At 41.3% G+C, this 20,693-nt stretch overlaps 1 protein-coding gene across 1 annotated transcript in view; it reads left to right on the top strand.

Annotated features, from left to right (window-relative positions):
- The window catches only part of LOC117346257 (G-protein coupled receptor family C group 6 member A-like), an 82,791-nt gene extending 79,673 nt beyond the window's left edge, over positions 1 to 3,118 (top strand). The window contains exon 7 of the mRNA XM_033915659.1: positions 2,214 to 3,118. Within this exon, the coding sequence (XP_033771550.1) occupies positions 2,214 to 3,118 (905 nt within the window). The remainder of the gene's footprint in view (positions 1 to 2,213) is intronic.
- The last annotated feature ends 17,575 nt before the right edge of the window (positions 3,119 to 20,693 follow it).

Below are 20,693 nucleotides of genomic sequence, written 5' to 3'. Positions count from 1 at the left end.
GGATAATACCAGGTGAACCTTAGGGCTCCTTTTATAAAGGTGCGCTAAGTGATTTAGCACATGCTAAATATTGGCGAGTGCTAACCACATGCTAAATGCTAATGCATGCATGTTAGTCTATGGATACATTAGTGGTCGTTTATATTTAATGTGCACTAAAACGCATAGCGCATCTTAGTAAAACAGGGGTTAGTCTATGGCCCAGAAATATCAAAGAAGAGACAAGTTAATTTAATCATATATTTTTAATTAGAATAACTAAAGGGCAGACTAGATGGACCCTTCAGGTCTTTATCTGCTGTCATTTACTATGTTACTAACCCTCTCTTTTACTAAGGTGCCCTAGCCAATTTAGTGGACGCTAAACGCTAACACATCCATAGAATATAATGGACGCGTTAGCATTTAGCACACGCTAATATTTAGTGCACCTTAGTAAAAGGACCCCTATTGTTAGTATGAACCAAAAATGCCAGGAAGTTCCAAACATAAAACTATATCCCATCACTCTCCTCTTGTTGGCACTTAAGAAGTAGTTGGGCTGGAGGCACTAGTGAGTGAGAAACGGAATACAATTATAGTTCAGTAAGGTCCTGATTCCAAGGGGAAACAGAAAACCAGCTTCAATATTTATTAATTTTAAACATTTAAAGACTACACTATTCAACAGTTCTAGGTTGTGTTCAAAATTAGAACATGCATATAACCGAAACAGACAAAACATGTACAGTGGTACCTTGGTTTACGAGCATAATTCATTCCAGAAGCATTCTCGTAATCCAAAGCGCTCGTATATCAAAGCAACTTTCCCCATAGGAGATAATGGAAACTCAGTTGATTCATTCCAGATCATTCCTCACTCTTGCTTTAATGGTGCGTCTTGGGTACGTCCAATTTCACCCCCCAGCTTAGAATTATACTCAGTTCCAGTAAAATGAAACAGGAGCACCCCTGTCGGGATTTTTGAATATGATGGTTACTTTGTTGAACTAGGACAGGACAATAAAGTGGCATGGGAGCGGCGCAGATCGCCTCTTTTACTTACTTTGCTAGCCATTCTCTCGCGCACCGTTTCAGTTCTGCATTCCCTCTCCTTCAGAGCAGGATCCATTCGCCGCCAGCGGCTGGGGAACAAGCTGGCCCAAGTCAGCCTTCTTCCCGGCTCGAAGGTATAGTAGGTCGGTCCGGCGTCCCCTTCCCGGATCCCTGAGCTGATTGAGTGCCACTTTCAATCCTCGTCGGGTGAGACGCTTGGGATTGGCTGCTGGCTTTTCTTGGGTTGGCTGCGTGCGGGGTTTGGTTGAACGGAATTGGCTGTTGCACGCTGCTGGCTTCTCTTGGGTTGGGTGCGCGCGGAGCTTGGTTTAACAGTGTGGTGGAGGAGCAGAACAGGCCTCGCTTCAGCTCTGAGCATGTCGCCGAGATCGTGGGGCAGCTGGGTTGGAAAATCAACTTAAGCTGCAGGTAAATTTTGCTTGTTTTGCAAGACAGTGCTCAGTTTGCGAGTTACAAATTGCTTGAGTGTTTTGCTCGTCTTGCAAAACACTCACAAACCACGTTACTCGCAAACCGAGGTACCACTGTATTTTGCTTGACATAGGCTGGGCACTGCCAATATTCAGAAGCTTGCTGGCTACGTTTTGTGGCCATTTAGACCCATCTAAAAACTCAGGTCTATCTTTCGCAATTAGGACTTAGTGGGCCACCCTCAGAACATCAATTTAGCTGAACATGTCTTCACTGACCAAATCTCAATTGGAAAGTCTGTAATGGCTAATGGATATGGCATCAGATTTAATTTCCTATTTTGGCACAGACCATCTCCCGTAGTCTGGTGCCTAATTGTTCCTGCCAGCACTTAAGCCTGCTGAACCCTGGCATAAATGCTAGCGAACACCTAAAGGCAGTTGGGCATGTAAATTAACTTATTCCTACATCTAAGAAAGCCACTGCTATGGCCATGTCCTTTTTGAGATGTGTGCTATAAAATGTTAGTGTCCATGTTATAGAATAGGACATGGCAAATATTTGCATAAACTGAACTGAGTGCCAATTAACACCAATTATCGATTGTTAAAGCTCGTTAACTAATTAGTTTATGCATGGATTGTGGGATTTACACTTAAATTTGGGTGACCCTATTTAGAATCTAGGTGCCTCTGTCCAAAAGTTGATGCAATTTGGGAAAAAGCTGGTGCATTATTTTTTTCCAGATATGGATAACTGCATAAAGTGCCCAGCGAACCAATGGTCCAATCAGAAGAGAGATACCTGCATCCCAAAAAGGATCATCTTTTTGTCTTATGAGGAGCCTTTGGGAATATCTATGACTATTATCAGTATGTTCTTATGTTTCATCAGTGTTGTTATTTTGGGAATCTTCATTAAATACCAACATACTCCTATTGTCAAAGCAAACAACCGTAGCCTAAGCTATATTCTCCTAATCTCCCTCATGCTCTGCTTCCTCTGTTCATTATTATTCATTGGTCATCCTGATAAGTTGACCTGCATTCTTCGACAGATTACCTTTGGTATCACATTTTCTATTTCCCTCTCCTCAGTACTTGCAAAAACCATCACTGTGGTCATTGCTTTCCAGGCCACCAAGCCCAAAAGTAAGCTCCGAAATTGGATGGGCTCCAGAGTGTCAAATTCTATAGTCCTTTGCTGTTCTCTTCTTCAAACTCTTGTGTGCCTTGTCTGGATGTGCACTGCTCCACCATTTCCATATCATAACAGTGAATCAGAAATCGGAACAATAATAATTGAATGTAATGAAGGATCAATAATTGCATTTTATTCTGTTATTGGATATTTGGGATTGCTTGCTGGTATTAGCTTCGTTGTTGCTTTTTTTGCAAGAAATCTACCGGACACTTTCAATGAGGCCAAACACATCACCTTCAGTATGGTTGTATTCTGCAGTGTCTGGGTGGCCTTTATCCCAACATACCTGAGTACCAAAGGCAAGTACATGGTAGTAGTGGAGATATTTTCTATGTTGGCCTCCAGTGCAGGACTTCTTGCCTGTATTTTTATCCCTAAATGCTACAGAATCATTCTGAGGCCTGAGGAGAACAACAAGAAGTACCTAACAAGACATGTAAAGACTTGAAACATTTGAAAATCATATTATTTTCATAAAATAAAATGAAACAATATCATTTTAAACAAAATAATTGGTGTTTGTATTTTTTTTCTGCAATTGCATTCATCTTCAAACACAGTAGACACATATTTGAAGGTGTTTAAGATGATATGTTTAATCTGTAAATGCAAAAAAACCCCAGAATGTCATGCTCAAGACAGAGAAGGCGAAAGATTTTAGCAGCTGAAATTTTATATAAGTTAAAGGAGACCCATCCAGAGTGTCTACTATATTGCAGATTTTGGTATCATCTGCAATGTCTATTACACAATGGCCAAATATCACCCTATAAAGAGTGTAAATGCTTGAAGATGTGGGACATATGTTTCTTTATTCCAAAAGAAAGAGACCTGACACTGTCAGTGTTATGACCCCATGTTATGTGGGCATTTGCTCAGTCAATGTTTGTTTAAATGTGTAGTAGTTATGGATTCTCTGTGGACTCAGCTACCCAGAGAGCTTTGCTTCCAGTAGTCTGGGCTACTTACACAGTACATGAGCCCATCTCTTTCTTCAGTCTGAGGACAGCAGTGGCCATATTGCTAAGCATATGCTAGAGCAGTGTTTTTCAACCTTTTTACGCCTATGGACCGGCAGAAATAAAATAATTATTCTGTGGACCGGCGGTTGAAGAACACTGGGCTAAGTTGTGGGCCAGACCCCGCCCATCTCTAGCCAATCTCCACCCCAGACCACGCCCCCATAAGAGTACTAATTGCACCTTGCACGTCCCATGCCTCATCTGGAAGCCTTCCCTCTGACATTGCAACGTCAAAGAGAAGGCTTCCGGTTCAGGTGCAGAATGCCCATAGAAGCCACTGCCCGTGGCTTTGTGCACTGAATCAGTTAGGAAGAGGGAGCTGGCTGGAAGATAACGCTGCATCGATTGCACCGTGGACCGAAGGTTGAAGAAAACTGTTTTGGGCCTGATGCACGTGCTAGCCCTGTGGACCAGCAGGAAATTTCTGTGGACCGGCACTGGTCCATGGAGCGTTGGTTGAAGAACACTGTGCTAGAGTGAGAGCCTGAGAGTAGTGTTCTTCCACCAGGTTTTTCACCCCTTTAATTCTGACAATCAAATACATTTTAGATTACTTCCAAGTCTGGAGAACAGTGTCATCTCCACAGTGTGGACACTCCTAGCATAGGCGTGATATGGTAGTGGAGTGAGAAGGAATGAATTATATTGAACTATCATCTGACTGTAAGTTGTTTGCTTCGTTATTTTAAAAAAAACCTGTTCAATTGATTCAGAATCTGACTGGTGACATCAAGATTAAGGAATTAGGGGTTGACTGAGCAGGAAACTCTTACAGTGGCCAGTAATTTAGAGAAGTCCTTGCTTCAGTACAAAAACCTGAGGACTATGCAGAGAGTTGTATCTGTATAGTAGAAGTTAGAGAGCAACAGTGAAAAACCTGGGGTACTTTTGGCCTGTGGGATGGGAGTGAAAAACCTGGAACACTCTTGGCTTACGGCCAGAGTGAGAAAACCTGCTAAACTATTGGCCAGGTGGCTGGGAGTAAGAGGGAACATGAGAGACTCTTATCTTGGTGGCTGGGAGAGTAAAAAAGACCTGTTGGACTTTGACTTGGTGGCAAGGAGTGAAAAGGCTGCTTGGGGTGTTGCTGCTTGTATTTCAACTGCATTTAAAATTGCCTTATAGATTCTGATAAAGTTATAAATCAAACTATAAGAATCATAGTTGAAGGCTACAGGAATAATTCATAAGGTTTCCTGTAGGTATGTACTTTTTCTGATTATTTGAGGGGGGAAAGAGTTGTGCATTAATGTCTATAAGTTTAATGTGCATTTCGTGCAATATTATGTATATTGAAATTGTTTGTTTGCACAATTATAGTGTGGAAATCTAATACATTTTAAAATTCATAAAGCAAAGAGAGGGCTCAATGAAGAGTAACAAATTGGTTGTCATAGAAATTGCCTTTGCTCAACAGGAGAGATTTGCCCACACCTCAGTGAAAAGTAACAAATTGATTGTTATAGAAACTGCATAGGCTCAAAGAAAGGGGAAAAAAACACCTTACAGAACTGTTTGTAAAACAGAAGAGTTTATTATCCCAGCAACTTCATGGCTGAAGGAACAGCAGAAAGCAGCATGGCACAAAAACACCTTGACAGGAAAGAAGACACAGAAACAAGAGTGCAAACCTTAACTGAAAGGGCTCAAGAGAATTACGAGTCAGAGATACAGAAATACCACAGGTCATTAGATAGCTTATGGGCCAAAGTCATACAGCACATAAATGAGAAAGCCCCAGTCAGTCAAATAGAAGCTGCCAATCAGACATATAAAGGCACAGCAGCAGAGTTCTATGCAAACCTGGATAGGAAGTACACTCATGATAGTATGGCCCACTCTGATAGTCAAAGGGCCATAGACCAAGTATGGCAGGCCATAGTACAGGATGCTCTTTAAAGGGAAGAGCAGCCTATAAGGTCCCCCAGATAAAGACACTGAATCCCAATACTCAGGCAGGTCTAAATCTACAGATCTGTTAGTCAGAAAATATTTCTCAGTCTTATGGAAACTCCGAACCATTAAAAAATATTTAGATGCAGTATCATTCCGTTTGCTAGTTCAGTCTTCTATATTAAGTATTCTTGACTTTTGTAATATAATCTGCTTGGGAACTTACAAGAAAACCCTTAAAAGACTTTGAGTTATTCAAAATTCAGCAGTTCAGTTGATTTTTGGTTTGAAAAAATGGGAGCATATTAGTCCCTATTATCAAAAATTACACCCCCCTTAGATAGATATAAATGCCGTCTTTTCTTTATAATGACTGGGATAGCCATGTAGATGATAACCCGAGACTGGAAAAACTATGATCATCTGAATTTCCCTTTCTGGTGGGCTAATCTGTGCTCCAGCTATGGATTTGAGAAAATGAATGTAGAAAGTCTGGGGCACAATATTCTTTTTAAATTGGTTTGGGGTCCGTTGGCATCGTATGTTACTTCTCTATAGCAGGTCTCTGATTATAATTCAGGTTTTGTTTACTTTCATACACATACAAAATAGGGTGGGAGAGGGGGATATTTCTGTCCTAATTTCACCCTAGAGAAGTAACACTTGGGGTGGGAGGAAGGGTGGGAAGATATTATCAATGTGAAGAAGGTAAGGTTACTGGGCAAATAAATGTCGCTATGTTTTATTGGATAATCATTGAGTGGGGGTGGGTGGGAGAAAATGAGTGGTTATATATATAATTGTAAGTAGATGTGCTTTAATTGATATTTTATGTGTTATATATTAATGTATTGTACTTTTGAAGTATGGAAAATCAATAAAGAATTATATTAAAAAAAATTACACTGGTTGCTGATGGAGGCAAGAGTTCTGTTTAAATTTGCCTGTATTTGTTTTAAATCAATATTTGATATGGCTCCAGCCAACCTGGTTTTTCACTTTTTCCTGGACTGTTCTAACAGGCCCACATGCAGAATCCATGTTTGCTTACTCAAAAGTAAATGTCTGTCATTTTAAAAGATTTCTGGATAGAACTCTTCCTTTTCAAGCAGGCAAAATGAATGATAGGTTGGGCAACATTATCACGTGTGCTTCATCTTACTATACTTTTAGAAAATTAATAAAAATGCAGTTGTTTGATCGATTTGTAACCTAGGGGTTTATTGTTTTTAATTTTTATGTATTTCTGATTATTTGTACTCTTCACTGATTGTCCAGTATCTCTTATTGTAAACTGTCTTGAACTATTATGGCTTTGGCAGTATATAAGAATAAAATTATTATTATTATTAAATACTCCACAAAAAGCTCCAGAAGCATTGGAACATCTAGAACACACAAAACAGGCCACTCAAGCCATTCCAGCAGATCATCCACAGTCTCCATGTCTGTCAGCCTAAGAATGGAAGCAGAAGCTGCAAAACCTGACTGGCTGGTCGTCCTCCAGGACAGAGTTGGGAACCACTGATTTTAAGAATTGTGTCCCTAGCAAAGGTAGGCATTAAAAATATAGGCGAGGATTTTCAAGGCCTACATTTTTAGGGCCTATCTTTGAAGTGAATCACATGCCTAATACTCCTTCCAGAAATAACCACGCCTACATTTACATTAGGCACCGTAAAGTGCCTCCAGAATTGTGATTTTGGCACTGTTTATTTAGGTGCTATTAGGTGCCTTGAAATTTCTGTTAAGTTATCTTTTAAACAACATTTTGGACTTAACAGGTGCTGGTAGAGGATTTGCCAGAAGCTAAGTTAAGGCGCCTTTTAAAGAAAATGGGCCAAGATGTTTATTTGCAAGGCCTCAGGCCCATGAAATTGCATAAAATCATCTTTCTGCTTTGAAAGAAATTAAAACGGTGGGGATGGTGAGAGAATGGGGTTGAAAATGTGGGGACGGGATGGGATGGGGATGAATCTTTGCCCCTGCATTGCTTTCTAGTGCATATGTTATAGAACTGTAACAGTCAAGTGCATAAGTGTCAGCATTCTATAACTCCAATTTAATAGAAATAAGAACTTCTTCCTTATTTCAACTAGCGACCTTTATGAGAAACTTCTTAGGCCCTCAGCGTCACCACTCAGAACTCAATCTTATCACTGTTCTGAACTTTACATGACAAATCGTCACTGGGTCTAATTTTTCATTTTAGCTATCATCAAGAGCTTCAAATGCTTGTACTTTTCTATAACTTTAAATGTAGTTTAATTTAATTTAATTTCACTTAGCTTATATTGTTGTTGTCTCTATTTAGAGATGTCTTATATCAAGCAAGGTATCACAGCCGACATGTTTTGCGGGAACCGCTTTATCAAGGCACCACCCCTAAAAAAATGAGACAAACTTTCAATATCTACTCTTGTATCAAAGACTGGGATATCTAACCTCTTCTAGACATACCAGGCTTGTTTAAAGTATCCTTCTCTCTTACCTCTTTTACTATCGACCTCATCGAATGTTTTACAGAGGAGCCGGCAGCGTACTTCCATTTTAATACATCGGGCCGGCTCTGAGGCCAAGCCCACTTGATGACGTGAGTGCCTGACGTCAGAGGACAGCCCCTTACAGTATTAGAAAACTTTAATGGATCCCTCTCCCATTCAAATCTACAGATCAAACCAAAGTTTAACCCGTGTGGAATAACTGTATTCAACATATAAATCCACCGTTGCTCCTTGTAGTTCAAACATTCTTCTACATTTACATTTAGCCTTCCCTCCCTCCCAACATTTATCTGGTCTATCACTCTCCATTTTAGCTGACTCGCTTCATGCCCTAAGGTTACACAGTGTTCCACCATAGGAGCTTGCATTGTCTTTGTTTTTATTCGTGACTTATGCTCGTTTAATCTAATATGGATAGGCCTTGAAGTACGTCCTACATATACTAAATTGCAGGGGCACACCAGAATATATACAACCCCTGCTGACTGACAATTCGTATTAGCCGAAGATGTTATGGTGCGCTTCGTTTGAGGGTCTATCCATACCTCCCCTTCAATGGTGTTAATACACCATTGGCAATGGCCACATTTCATATGTTTTCCCACGGTCCTGGTTTTCCTCAGGCTGGTTTTTTGACTTATTAGAACTTGACCTATAGTTTTTGCTTTTTTAAAAGAAAACATCGGAACCTCAGTGAAAATATCATGAAGCTGAAGAATATGCCAGTATTTTTTAATTTGGAGAATCAGTTCCTTAGCTGCTTCTGAATAAGGTAACACACATATTAGTCTCTCCAATTTCTCCCTTTCTACTTTTTCTACTAGCAAAAGATCTCTATTTGCATACTTTGCCCTTGTAAAAGCTCTATAGATTGACTTTTCTGGGTATCCTCTCATCCTAAACCTATTTTTTAACTGATCAGCATCTTCCTTAAATATTTCCATTTCCGATGAAACCCTTCTCACTCTCAGAAACTGACTCACCGGGAGGTTAAACTTTAGATGATAAGAATGATAACTTAAGAAATGTAAAAGAGTATTCCTTGCCACAGGTTTCCTATAAAGCCTAGTGCCAAATTTTAAATCTTTTTTACTAATTGTCATATCCAAGAATTCAATCATTTTTCTATTATAAGTAGGAGTGAATTGTAGGTGTGGGTCCCTAGTATTAATCCATGTCAAAAAATCTAAAAGCTGCTGTTCAGTCCCTGACCATAGAAAGAAAATATCGTCTAAAAACCTTTTCCACAATGTAATGTATTTAAAGAAGCTTGAAGGGTAAATTTCCACCTCTTCAAACTGCGCCACATAAAGGGTGGCTACCGAGGGGGCCAGAGTGGCCCCCATCGCCACTCCCTGTATCTGTTGGTAATAGACCCCCTCAAACTCAACATAGTTGTTTTCAATCACCCATTTTGTTAATTTGAGCAAAAACTCATTACTGATTCTAAGATCACCTAAACTAAACTAAACTAAGCCTTAAGTTTATATACCGCATCATCTCCACGGAAGTGGAGCTCGGCACGGTTTACAAAGCTTAAAAATATAAGAAGAGAGGGGAGAGAATTACAAGAGTATATGAATAGAGGGAATATAAACAGGAGAAGAAATGATCTTATGTTAGGAAAAATGATTATATGTTAGAAAAGAGCCAGGTTTTCAGTTGTTTGCAGAATAATTGGAGGGAGCCCAGGTTCCGCAGCGGGATAGTGAGATCATTCCAGAGGCCCTTGATTTTGGAGAGGAGGGACTTTCTCAGTTTGTCTGCGTAGAGAATACCGTGTAGAGAGGGGAAGGATAGTTTATGTCTGTGGGCGGATCTGGTGGTAGCAGGCCTTGAGGTGTAAAAAGATAGTGGGATTAGGGGCGGAAGGATGCCGTGAATGATCTTGAAAGCCAGACAGGAGCATCTGAAATGAATTCTGGAAAGCACTGGGAGCCAGTGAAGATTGGTAAGTAGTGGGGAGACGTGGTTGAATTTGCGTTTTGCAAAAATCAACTTGGCTGCGGTATTTTGGATAAGCTGGAGTCTGTGGAGACTTTTTTTTGTTAGGCCAGAATATTTTTCACTATAATTTGTGCCTTTTCTTGTGGTATTTTCGTGTAGAGTGAAACCACATCTAATGTAACTAAAAATGAAACCTGACACATGTCTAAACTCTGGGCTAGGATTCTAAGAAGATGGGAAGAATCCTTCAGATAAGAGGGGATCTTTACAGTTTCTTTCCTGAGGAACATATCTACAAATTGGGATAATGGCTCTAGAAGAGACCCTCTTGTATTTACTATGGGTCTACCGGGGGGATTTATCTGATTTTTGTGGATTTTCGGGACAAAATATATATAAGGTGTACGTGGATATTTCTCCACCAGGAACTGGTATTCTTTTTTTGTTAGCATTCCAAGTTCATAATGATAGGTCACCCAATCAAATATTTCTTTCATCAATGTCTGCAGTGGATCTCCAGGGAGGGGGGCATATGCTGTTGTATCCGCCAGTTGTCTATTGGCTTCTCTTAAATAGTGATCTCTCCCCATCACCACAGTAGCTCCACCTTTATCTGCTCTTAGGATCATCAGATCAAATGCATCCTTTAATTGTAACAGAGCTTTATGTTGTTGGAAAGTCAGATTATATGGTATCTTCCGGTGTTTAACCTTTTCATATTCAGAAATGTCTGCCAGTACCAGATCTCTGAAAGTGGCTATAGCCGCATCGATTGGTCCCGGTGGGATCCAGCGTGATTCACTCTTACAAATAGAAATTTCTTCTTCTTCAGTTATTTTTTCAGTTATTTTTTCGGAATCTTGGAAAAATAATTTCAATTGTAATTTCCTCAGAAATTTATAAAAAAAAATTTTCAACTGAAAAAAATCCGGACATTGGCATATCGCAAAGTTGAGACCTATCTCTCTCCCTCGCTAAAGCCAGCTAGCTTGTCTGCCTACATCCTGCCCTCCCTGCCATGGGAAAAAAAGCATCTCTCCCCTTCCTTTCCCCTAGCCCTTGGGCTACGATCCTACTTCCTCAATTCTGACATCGGAGAGGACATTCCGCACCAGCTAATCACTGCCTGGCTGGCCCGGATCATCCTCTCTGACGTCAGAATTGACGTCGGAAAGACTTCTTGTCAGCAGGGGAGGTAGGATCGTAGCGGCGCGGCCGGGAAGGGCAGGAAGACATGGACCTGGCCGGCTGTGCTCCCCCCCAAGCCATGCACCCGGGGCGGACCTCCCCCCCTTGGTACGCCACTGCCTGTGCGTATTGACTGACTATACCTATCAGCAGTACAAAAAATCTCACATATATGTGTATGACATATTACATGTATGAAATGCATATTTTACAGTTGCAAATTTTCAGGAAATTTCTAATCTAGTTGTTTTCTTCAGTCTTTTCCTTACCTCTTTCTTATTTTCTCTTTTTCTTGGACAAGAGGTTCCTGGGAGACCCCCCAGCCAGTCAGGTTTTCAAACTATCCATAATGAATATGCATAAGGCAGATTTGCATGCCTCTTGCCAGTATTATTTGTAAATCTACCTCATGCATCATGTTCATTAAATATATATTGAAAACCTGACAGATGGGGGTCCCCCAAGACATTTAAGCCCCATAGGCCCTCTTTTATTAAGGTGCGCTAACCAATTAGTGTACTGCAGAAGAGGTAATTGCGGAATCCACCATTCTAGGATTTAAGGGTAATTTAGATGTACATCTCCTTATGAGTGGCATGAAGTGACATGGGTAGGGGTAGGCTAGATGCACTTCTCTTTACGAGAAGCTTGGAGCGATATGGGGACCAAAACTATGCCAGGGTACACCTGGCGGGGCCTCCGCGTGTGCGGATCGCCGGACTTGATGGACCTAGGGTCTGTTCCGGAGATGGCACTTCTTATGTTCTTATATTCTTAATTGATTTAGCATGCGCTAAATGCTAATGCATACATGTAAGTCTATGGACGTGTTAGCATTTAGCATGCACTAATTCGATTAGCACACGCTAATCGGTTAGCACATCTTAGTAAAAGAGGGAGCTGGATTTAGACTATATAATATTTGCATATATTATTATTATCACATAGGGCTCTTTTTACAAAGTACACTAGCGTTTTTAGCGCACGCACCAGATTAGCACACGCTATAGTGCCCTAAAAACTACCACCCGGCTAGCGCATGCAGCAATTTAGCACGCGCTATTCCATGCGTTAAGGCCCTAATGCACCTTTGTAAAAGGAGCCCATTGTCCTTTATACAAATTTCATAATTCAAGGATAGAAAGATAAATTAGGTTGGTGTTAAATGAGCTTGATTTGAATAACTTGGCTTTTAGGGATACTGCTAAAAATCCGTCCCATATTCTTTAGCTTCATCATTATATGAAGAGTGTCCGCTTCAAGAACATTTTGGGTGAAGAATTATTTTATGATAAGAATGGGGATTTTTCCATTGGTTATGAAATTTTAAATCCAGTCTTTCTACCCAATGGGACAAAGATGAATGACATTGTTGGAAGTTATAACCCATATGCTCTATCAGGGAAGGATTTCACCATAAATGAGGAGGTGATCGTGTGGGACAGTGCATTTACTCAGGTAAGAATTAAGTAAGGTGAGATTTTAATGGAATACATCAAACCATTTCATGTATGCTGTCCTAGAGGTTAGAACTGCTGCCTCAGTACCTTGAGGTTATGAGTTTGATCCCAGCTTGCTCCTTGTGACTCTGGGCACATCACTTAATCCCTCCAGTGCCCCAGGTAGATTGTAAGCCTGCTGGAACAGATAAGGAAATATTTAAGTGTGCCTGATTACTATTTAGTGTATTGTAAACTACTTTGGATGAATGTCTTCATGGAAAAGCTAGTTAATAAATATTTTGCTTCCCAGAAATATGTTCCTTTCTTTAGTGAAGGCAGGGTAGAGCAGAGAAACAACTCTACATCAACCCCAGGCAGCAAGTAACTGTTACTGTTCGTAGGCAATGAGATAGGTACGGGTAGATGGAGGGAGAGGTCAAAGGCAGTGCCTCAGAGGTCGGTGAGAGAGGGAGGCAGTGAGAAATGGTGACAGAGTTACTTTAGACAAGAAAAAGAGAGCACCAGTGAGCTACCAGTCACTTACCAAGACTCCTTGTGCAGAATTAGTGCAGCAAAGCTTGCTATGCAAATAGAAGGAAACAAGCATATGGGTGATAGATTGGCAAGCCATTCATCAGTGGCTATATAGCTTAAAAAAGGAAGGAAAGCATTACAGATCTAGAAAATATTTAGAGGAGGTGAATATGGGCATCTTTCACTGTAATAGGAACACTTTGGGAGGAGCTGTTTATCAATGCATGTTAGAGCATGAGAAAAAGAAGCAGTGGTCAGCATCCGCTTTCTTAACAAGTAGGTACTTGTCATTCTGATGATTTAGTGCTCATGTTGTCCAGCTTTGAAATCTACCATAAGGACTGCAGTGCTTTGTTGAACATTCTTCATGTAACCAAAGATAGTGATTGGTAAGCTCTGCCCACATGATTGACATATTCACTAACCACCATAAAAATCTTGTGAGTTCTAAGGGTCTCCTTGATATGCCTTTGTCATCTTTGTTGTCTTCAAATGTCAAACTAAGTACATAAGAATATCCTTACTGGGTCACACCAATTATCCATCTAGTCCAGTATCCCATCTTCGCAGAGGCCAATTCAAGTCAGAAGTACCTGGCAAAAACCCAAATAGTAGCAGCATTCCACGCTACCATCCCATGTCTGCCTCAACAGCAGACTAATACTTTTCCTCCAGGAACTTGTCCAAATCTTTTTTAAAACCAGCTACATTAACTGCTTTTAGCACATCCTCTGGTAACACATTACAGAGCTTAACTAGTCTCAGAGTGAAAAAAATATTTCCTCCTATTGATTTTAAAAGTATTACTTTGTAACTTCATTGAGTGTCTCCTAGTCTTTATAAATCTTAATGCAGTAAAAAAATTGATCCGCTTGTACCCGTTCCACACCACTCAGGATTATGTGGACTTTAATCATATCTCCCCTTCGCTGTCTCTTTTCCAAGTTGAAGAGCCCTAACCTTTTTAGACTTTCCTCATATGAGAGGAGTTATCTCTGCTCATTCTGACCAGTGGGACGGTAATATAACCACACTCATATATTCCCTCCCTTCCCACAAGGAATTTCTATTCATTCAATATTCTATCCATTCTTCCTGAAAATAATATGCCACCGCTTCAAAAGTTATACTATTTGAATATTCCCAAAGAAGAGAAAGGCAAAGGGATTGTATCAGGAGACTTGGATCTCACTGGTATGCTGGAAACATCAATTCAAGAAGAAATAACTGTTAGAGCAACTTTACTGGTAACCTTTGTTTTTCTCCAAGATAAAGAGGCAGTTCTCCGTTTATTCTATAGGACTGAGAATGCGGAATTTCACGGCTCCAAAGTTTCAATATTTCCTGATGTATCCAAATTGACGCAAGCCAGACGGAAGAAATTCCTGGCATATCGACAGTTAACTTTGAATATGGGAGCAACCTTTCAGTTACGTTTTCCCTGCAAATGCTGTCTTACCTATCAGAATGTTAGATATATATTTTATGATCCGGATCAGTTAAATTTCTTTTTAGAGGGTAAGACGGAATTTAGAGCTCCAGATCCTGCAACATAGTCCTCTATCCAGGCAGATGGTTAATCCAACTGTACTCTGTAATCTGTAACTCGTATGAGTTTTTTCTCCTTTCTTTTAGACCCAACTTCCCTTGGAGGTGATGGACTCTCTCTCTCCAATATGTGGACTCTGATTGGTCATATATGTGGAATTATTATACATAATTTAATATAATTATTTTCTTTTTCAATTGTTAATTTCTTTAGATTGTTGTTAAACAATTTGTGAAAAATTATAAATAAATAATAAAAAAAAAAAAAAATATTCTATCCATTCAATATTCCCACTCGAAGTAGGCAAGCATTGATCAAATAAATGTCCTTCTGTTTTATCACTTCTCTGTTCTCTTTCCTATACCAAGTTTTAGTTCCTCCCTCCATTTCCCTCTCCTCAAAAGTATGTCTGTGATTCCTCAAAAATTGTTTGTCTCCCCCCCATTTTTATTGTTTATCGCTTTGTAATCTATGAAAAAAAGCGATTTTATCAAATCTCAATAAACTTGAAACTTGCTATCTGTGTTGCTCAGAATGTTTATTTTGTTCAATTCGATTCCCTCTTTAACATATAGCACAACCTCCCTCCGATTTGATCTACTCTATCATTGTGATATAATTTATACTCAGGTAACATAGAGGAGCATAATAATAAAAAAAAAAGTCTTAGTCCTTTTTTGGCGTTAGGCTTTAAGCGCCCAAAGAAGGCAGCAGGGAAATGTCCATTCTTGAAAAAAAAGTGCAAAAGGTATTTTTTTTAGAATGGCCTACCTGCATGTTCAGGCGTTTAATCGTCCAAATCACCATTACGTCTACCTTTAAGCCCTAATAACATAAGAATTGCTGCTGCAGGGTCAGACCAGTGGTGCATCGTGCCCAGCAGGCCATTCAAGTACCCTAACTGAGACTAGTCTTACCTGCATATGATCTGGTTCAGCAGGAACTTGTCTAACTTTGTCTTCAGTCCCTGGAGGGTGTTTCCCTATAACAGTCTCTGGAACAGTTTCCAGTTTTCTACCACTCTCTGGGTGAAGAAGAACTTCCTTACATTTGTATGGAATTTACCCCCTTTTAACTTTAGAGATTGCCCTCTCGTCCTCTCTACCTTGGAGAGAGTGAACAACCTGTCTTTATCTACTAAGTCTATTCCCTTCATTTTCATGTTCCCTCTCAGTCTCCTCTTTTCAAAGAGAAGAGGCTCAGTTTATCTAATCTCTAATTGGACATCTGGAGTACTGTGTCCAATACTGGTCGCCTTACCTAAAGAAGGATATGGCGATACTCGAGAGGGTCCAGAGAAGAACGACAAGGATGATTAAAGGCATGGGAAACCTTTCATACGCTGAAAGGCTGGAGAGGCTGGGGCTCTTTACCCTGGAAAAGTAGAGACTTAGAGGGGACATGATAAAGGCTTATAAAATCATTAAAGTCATAGAGAAGGTGGAGAAGGACAGATTCTTCAGAGTAACAGGGCCAACAAAAACAAGAGGGCACACAGAAAAATTGAAAGGAGACAGATTCAAAACGAATGCTAGGAATTTCTTCTTCACTCAGAGGGTAGTGGACACCTGGAATGCACTCCCAGTGGAGGTGATAAGGCAGAGTACAATATTGGGCTTCAAAAAGAGATTGGATGACTTCCTGAAGGAGAAGGGGATTGAAGGGTACAGAGAAAGGGTACCTATCCAGGTACTAAATGAATAGGGAATAATGAATTTCGGTTAAGGACCACTTATAGGTCACAGACCTGGGGGGGACACCATGTGAGCGGACTGCTGGCCACGATGGACCACTGGTCTGACCCAGCAGTGGCAATTCTTATGTTCTTATGTTCTCACTGTACAACTCCTCCAGCCCCTTAACCATTTTAGTCACTCTTCTCTGGACCCTTTCGAGTAGTACTGTGTTCTTCATGTACGTCAACAGTGCTAGACGCAGTATTCCAGGTGAGAGCGTACCATGGCCCGGTACAGCAGCATGATAACCTTCTCCGATCTGTTCGTGATCCCCTTCTTAATCATTCCTAGCATTCTATTTGCCCTTTTAGCTGCTGCTGCGCATTGCGTGGATGGCTTCATTGACTTGTCAACCAGTAATCCCAAGTCCCTTTCCTGGGTGGTCTCTCCAGGTACTGCACCGGATATCCTGAGTTTGTGTATAAGATTTTTGTTACTGACATGCATCACCTATTACAGGGAAAAAAATCACCCAAGTTCCAAATGCCCCAAACAAGACATTTTAGGACTGGGAGGGGACTAGTCCTTCACCTAAAAGCACCATTCTCTAAATGGCTTCTTTCATTAGCACCGGTTAGAGAATTACTGAACCGTCCCCACAATGATCGCAGCAGGAGAGTTGGCCAATCTCTCCTTCTGACACCCATGAGCCCCTCACCCCCCCCCCTGTGATTGCAGCAGGAAGGATGCCCAGTCCCTCCTGCCAACACATTGAACCTCACCCCCAAAAGTTTGCCAGCAGGAGGGATGCCTCGTGTAACCAGGGTTAAAAGTTCAAAAGCTACTTGAGTGTGAAAATCAGGGTTTAAAGAAGATTTTGAAGGGTTTTGAAGCAGAGAGGATCTGGAAGGTAAGATCTGTGTTTTCTTCTATTTTGAGAAGTTTGGTTTGTGTATTGTTTGTATTGGTGCAGTTTTGAGGTTTTCTGTTGCTGATTTCCTGCACAGGCTTACTGTCCTAGTGCAGACTCAGAGATCATCAGAATACTTGAGCATTCTAACTGTCAGATTTGACAGTTGGGAGGGTGACTTGGATCTGTGTGGAGGTGTTTTGGTTTCTATTCCTTGTGAGAAGGTAATTATGGTGGTTTTTATTTGAGTTTGAGAAGGATTGTGAAATTCTGGTTAAAGTCTGAAGTTTGGTAGTGATGCTGGTAATGTTTGAGAGTTTGAAGAGATTTTTTGTGATATTCTATGAGACTCTTCTGGGAAATGTTAGAGAGGATCTTTGAGTGACTTCTGTGGTGCTGATTTTTGGAGGAGATTGTATGAGAGATCCTGTAACAGATTCCTGTGAAATGTTAGAGAATATTGGTGAAAGAAAGTTGGTAAACTATTTTGGGAACCTTTTCCTGAGAATATCTGTTGTAAAGTTTATTGAGAATTTGTTTTTTTTTGTGATTTGAGAAATATGAAATTCTGGGGAGGGAAAAAGTATAGGGAACATCAATTATCTGGGGTTTTTTTTTGCTTAGAAAGTATTTTAGGCAACTTTGGGGTTATTAGATTAGGATAGGGTTTTCCCTTATTGATTTGTTTTACTCAGAATAGTAGGTTGGTTCCAGGAAGAGTCTACTAGCAACAGCGTGCCAACGTGGTACCCTTACATAGAAAGGACATAAAGCCTCAAATACCCTATCCTGAAAAAAAAATCTCCAAGAAGAACTATACAGAGCGGAAGTAGAATTTCTTTTTCTAGATTTCATATACAGCACTTGTTTATTATTTCAAGAAGTTTTTTTTATTATAATTTGAATAATACATTATCCAATAATACAAAGGAAAAAAAGAAAATCTCCAAACAAGGTACATAATCCATCATACATAAATAATTTTTTAAGCCCACTAAAAGAGGAGACAGGATACTGTATTCAACAAAAAAAGTATAAGAAAAGATAAAGGAAATAATTCTCAGTTCACCTTCGCGAACCTTGTATCATTCCTTGCTATAATAGAGATGCTTTTCTCCTCTATTTCTTAGCAAAGAAACATAAACAACAAAAAAAAGAAAATTATACTTATTTCTGCTCGCGAGCAACTAAAAATTGTTGTAGTTGAATGGGATCCCAGAAAACATATTCAACATCATGTAACTTGACTAAACATTTACAAGGAAATTTCAGATAAAAAGATACCACTTGTTTATTAAATATTTCTAATTTAAATTCTGAATCCTTAGTGCTTCTTTATATCTATTTTGTTTATGGTTTAATTAACATTTTTATTTCCAGGTTACATTACATTTTTTTATTACATTCATTATTATTTTTTTATTTAATTCACTCTTTCTCCTGGGGAAAGGTATTAGTTTAACCCTCGGTGTTCACGACTACAAAATAAATCTTATATCAAGAGGGATACCTTTTATCTTAGTTCAAGAAGTCCCTCCTGCTGACACCCCACCCCCTCAAAATTTCAATGCACCCCATGAAATTTTACCCTCACCCCCACCAGAATCCTCCTAACATGGTTTAGTTGGCTGGCCGGATGGCTCCTGCCAGCATCTGGCCGGCAAGTCGACCTTCACTGGAATGGCAGGCCTGCCCCTTCCTGGTGCATTTTGGGATGTACCAGGGAGGGGGTCTAAGGCAAATGAGTGAACCAGATAAGTAGGCCCATCTCCCAGCGGATTTTGAGATGCACTAGCAGTGGCTTAATATTCTGATTGGCCAGATTCCCTAGGCCCTTGTGTATGGGGGGGGGGGAGTTTCCTGCTAGGTACCTGTATTAGATAGTGCTTGAAACTGGATATGTGTTTGATGGACATCTGAACTGTACCATAATGTCAAGTCTTATGTTCTTATGATAACTTACTTCTCATTGTTAGGTTCCTCCACAGTCCAAATGTAGCCAGAGCTGTCTTCCTGGCTTCAGGAAACTGGTGAGGAAAGAAGAGCCCATCTGCTGCTATGATTGTATTCCATGTTCAGATGGAGAGATCTCTAGCCAAAGTGGTGAGTGACATCTGCCTGTAGATATCAACACATGATAAAGATCTTTAATCAAAAGGAAAATAGACAGAGCTCAGAGTAGAGGTTCAAGGTGTATACCTCTTTCTCCCCTGCATTTTGAATTTTATATTAGAGAATGACACGGGGAGCGATCCCCGCAGCGAACCGCTGCGTGGCTGCGGTTTGGCTGCGGGTTATGGTGACCTCATTAGCAAATCGCCGCAGACGCGGGGACAAATCCTTTCACCGCCCGCAAAAACGGTGAATAGATTTGTCCCCGCAGGCCAATGTCCCCCCTTCTAGGAACCGCTATTTACCTGTGTTTCACCGTGTTCGTGACCGGGTGTTAGATGTCTCCGCCATGTTGTCTGTCTCCTCCAACTTTCGATCCAACTCGCACGTTGCCGCATTTACTCTCGATCCAACTTGCATTTGTCAGATCAACCCTTCCTGCCAATAGAACCCGCCCCCCCCCAACGATCGCGGCAGGAGGATATCCAACCCCTCCTGCCAGCTCCCCAACAGCCCCCCTATGATCACTGATAGGAGGGTGCCCAACCCCTCCTGCCGGCCCCCCCAACGGCCCCCTATATCACCAATAGGAGGGTGCCCAACCCCTCCTGCCGGACCCTCCCCCAACAAACCCCACCATCCCGAAACACCACCCTTAGTCTTACTTTCCAAGTTGGACCGGACAGCTCCTCGCTCGTCTGGCCAGCAGGCCTGCCTCCGTCCAAATGAGGCGGGCCCGCCCCTCCCCTCCCCTGCCTAACCCACAGGATCCTAGGGCCTGATTGGCCCAAGCACCTAAGGCCCCTCCTATAGCGGGAGTGGCTTTAGGTGCCTAGACCAATCAGGCCCTAGGATCCTGTGGGTTGGGCAGGGTAGGGGCGGGCCCGCCTCATTTGGATGGAGGCAAGCCTGCTGGCCATACGTGTGAGGAGCCGTCCGGTCCAACTTGGAAAGTAAGACTAAGGGGGTTCCGGGGTGGGATGGTTCGTTGGGGGGGGGGGTCCAGCAGGGGGGGTTGGGTACCCTTCTGCTGCGTTTGGCGGGAGGGCCGTTGGGGGGGGTCTACAGGAATACACAGTCTAGTACCCGAACTCGCAATCTGGGCAACTGCAACTGGGCAACCTGATCCCGAAATCTGAGCAACTGCCTGCTGCCGTCGCGTATGCTGGGACTCCTGCCTTCGTGTATCTGCCGGATACGCGAAGGCAGAAGTCCCGGCATACGCGACGGCAGCAGGCAGTTGCAA

The sequence above is a fragment of the Geotrypetes seraphini genome, chromosome 12, assembly GCF_902459505.1.
Source record: "Geotrypetes seraphini chromosome 12, aGeoSer1.1, whole genome shotgun sequence".
In the NCBI taxonomy this organism is placed as follows: Eukaryota; Metazoa; Chordata; class Amphibia; order Gymnophiona; family Dermophiidae; genus Geotrypetes; species Geotrypetes seraphini.
This window is presented reverse-complemented; position numbering and strand designations above follow the sequence as displayed.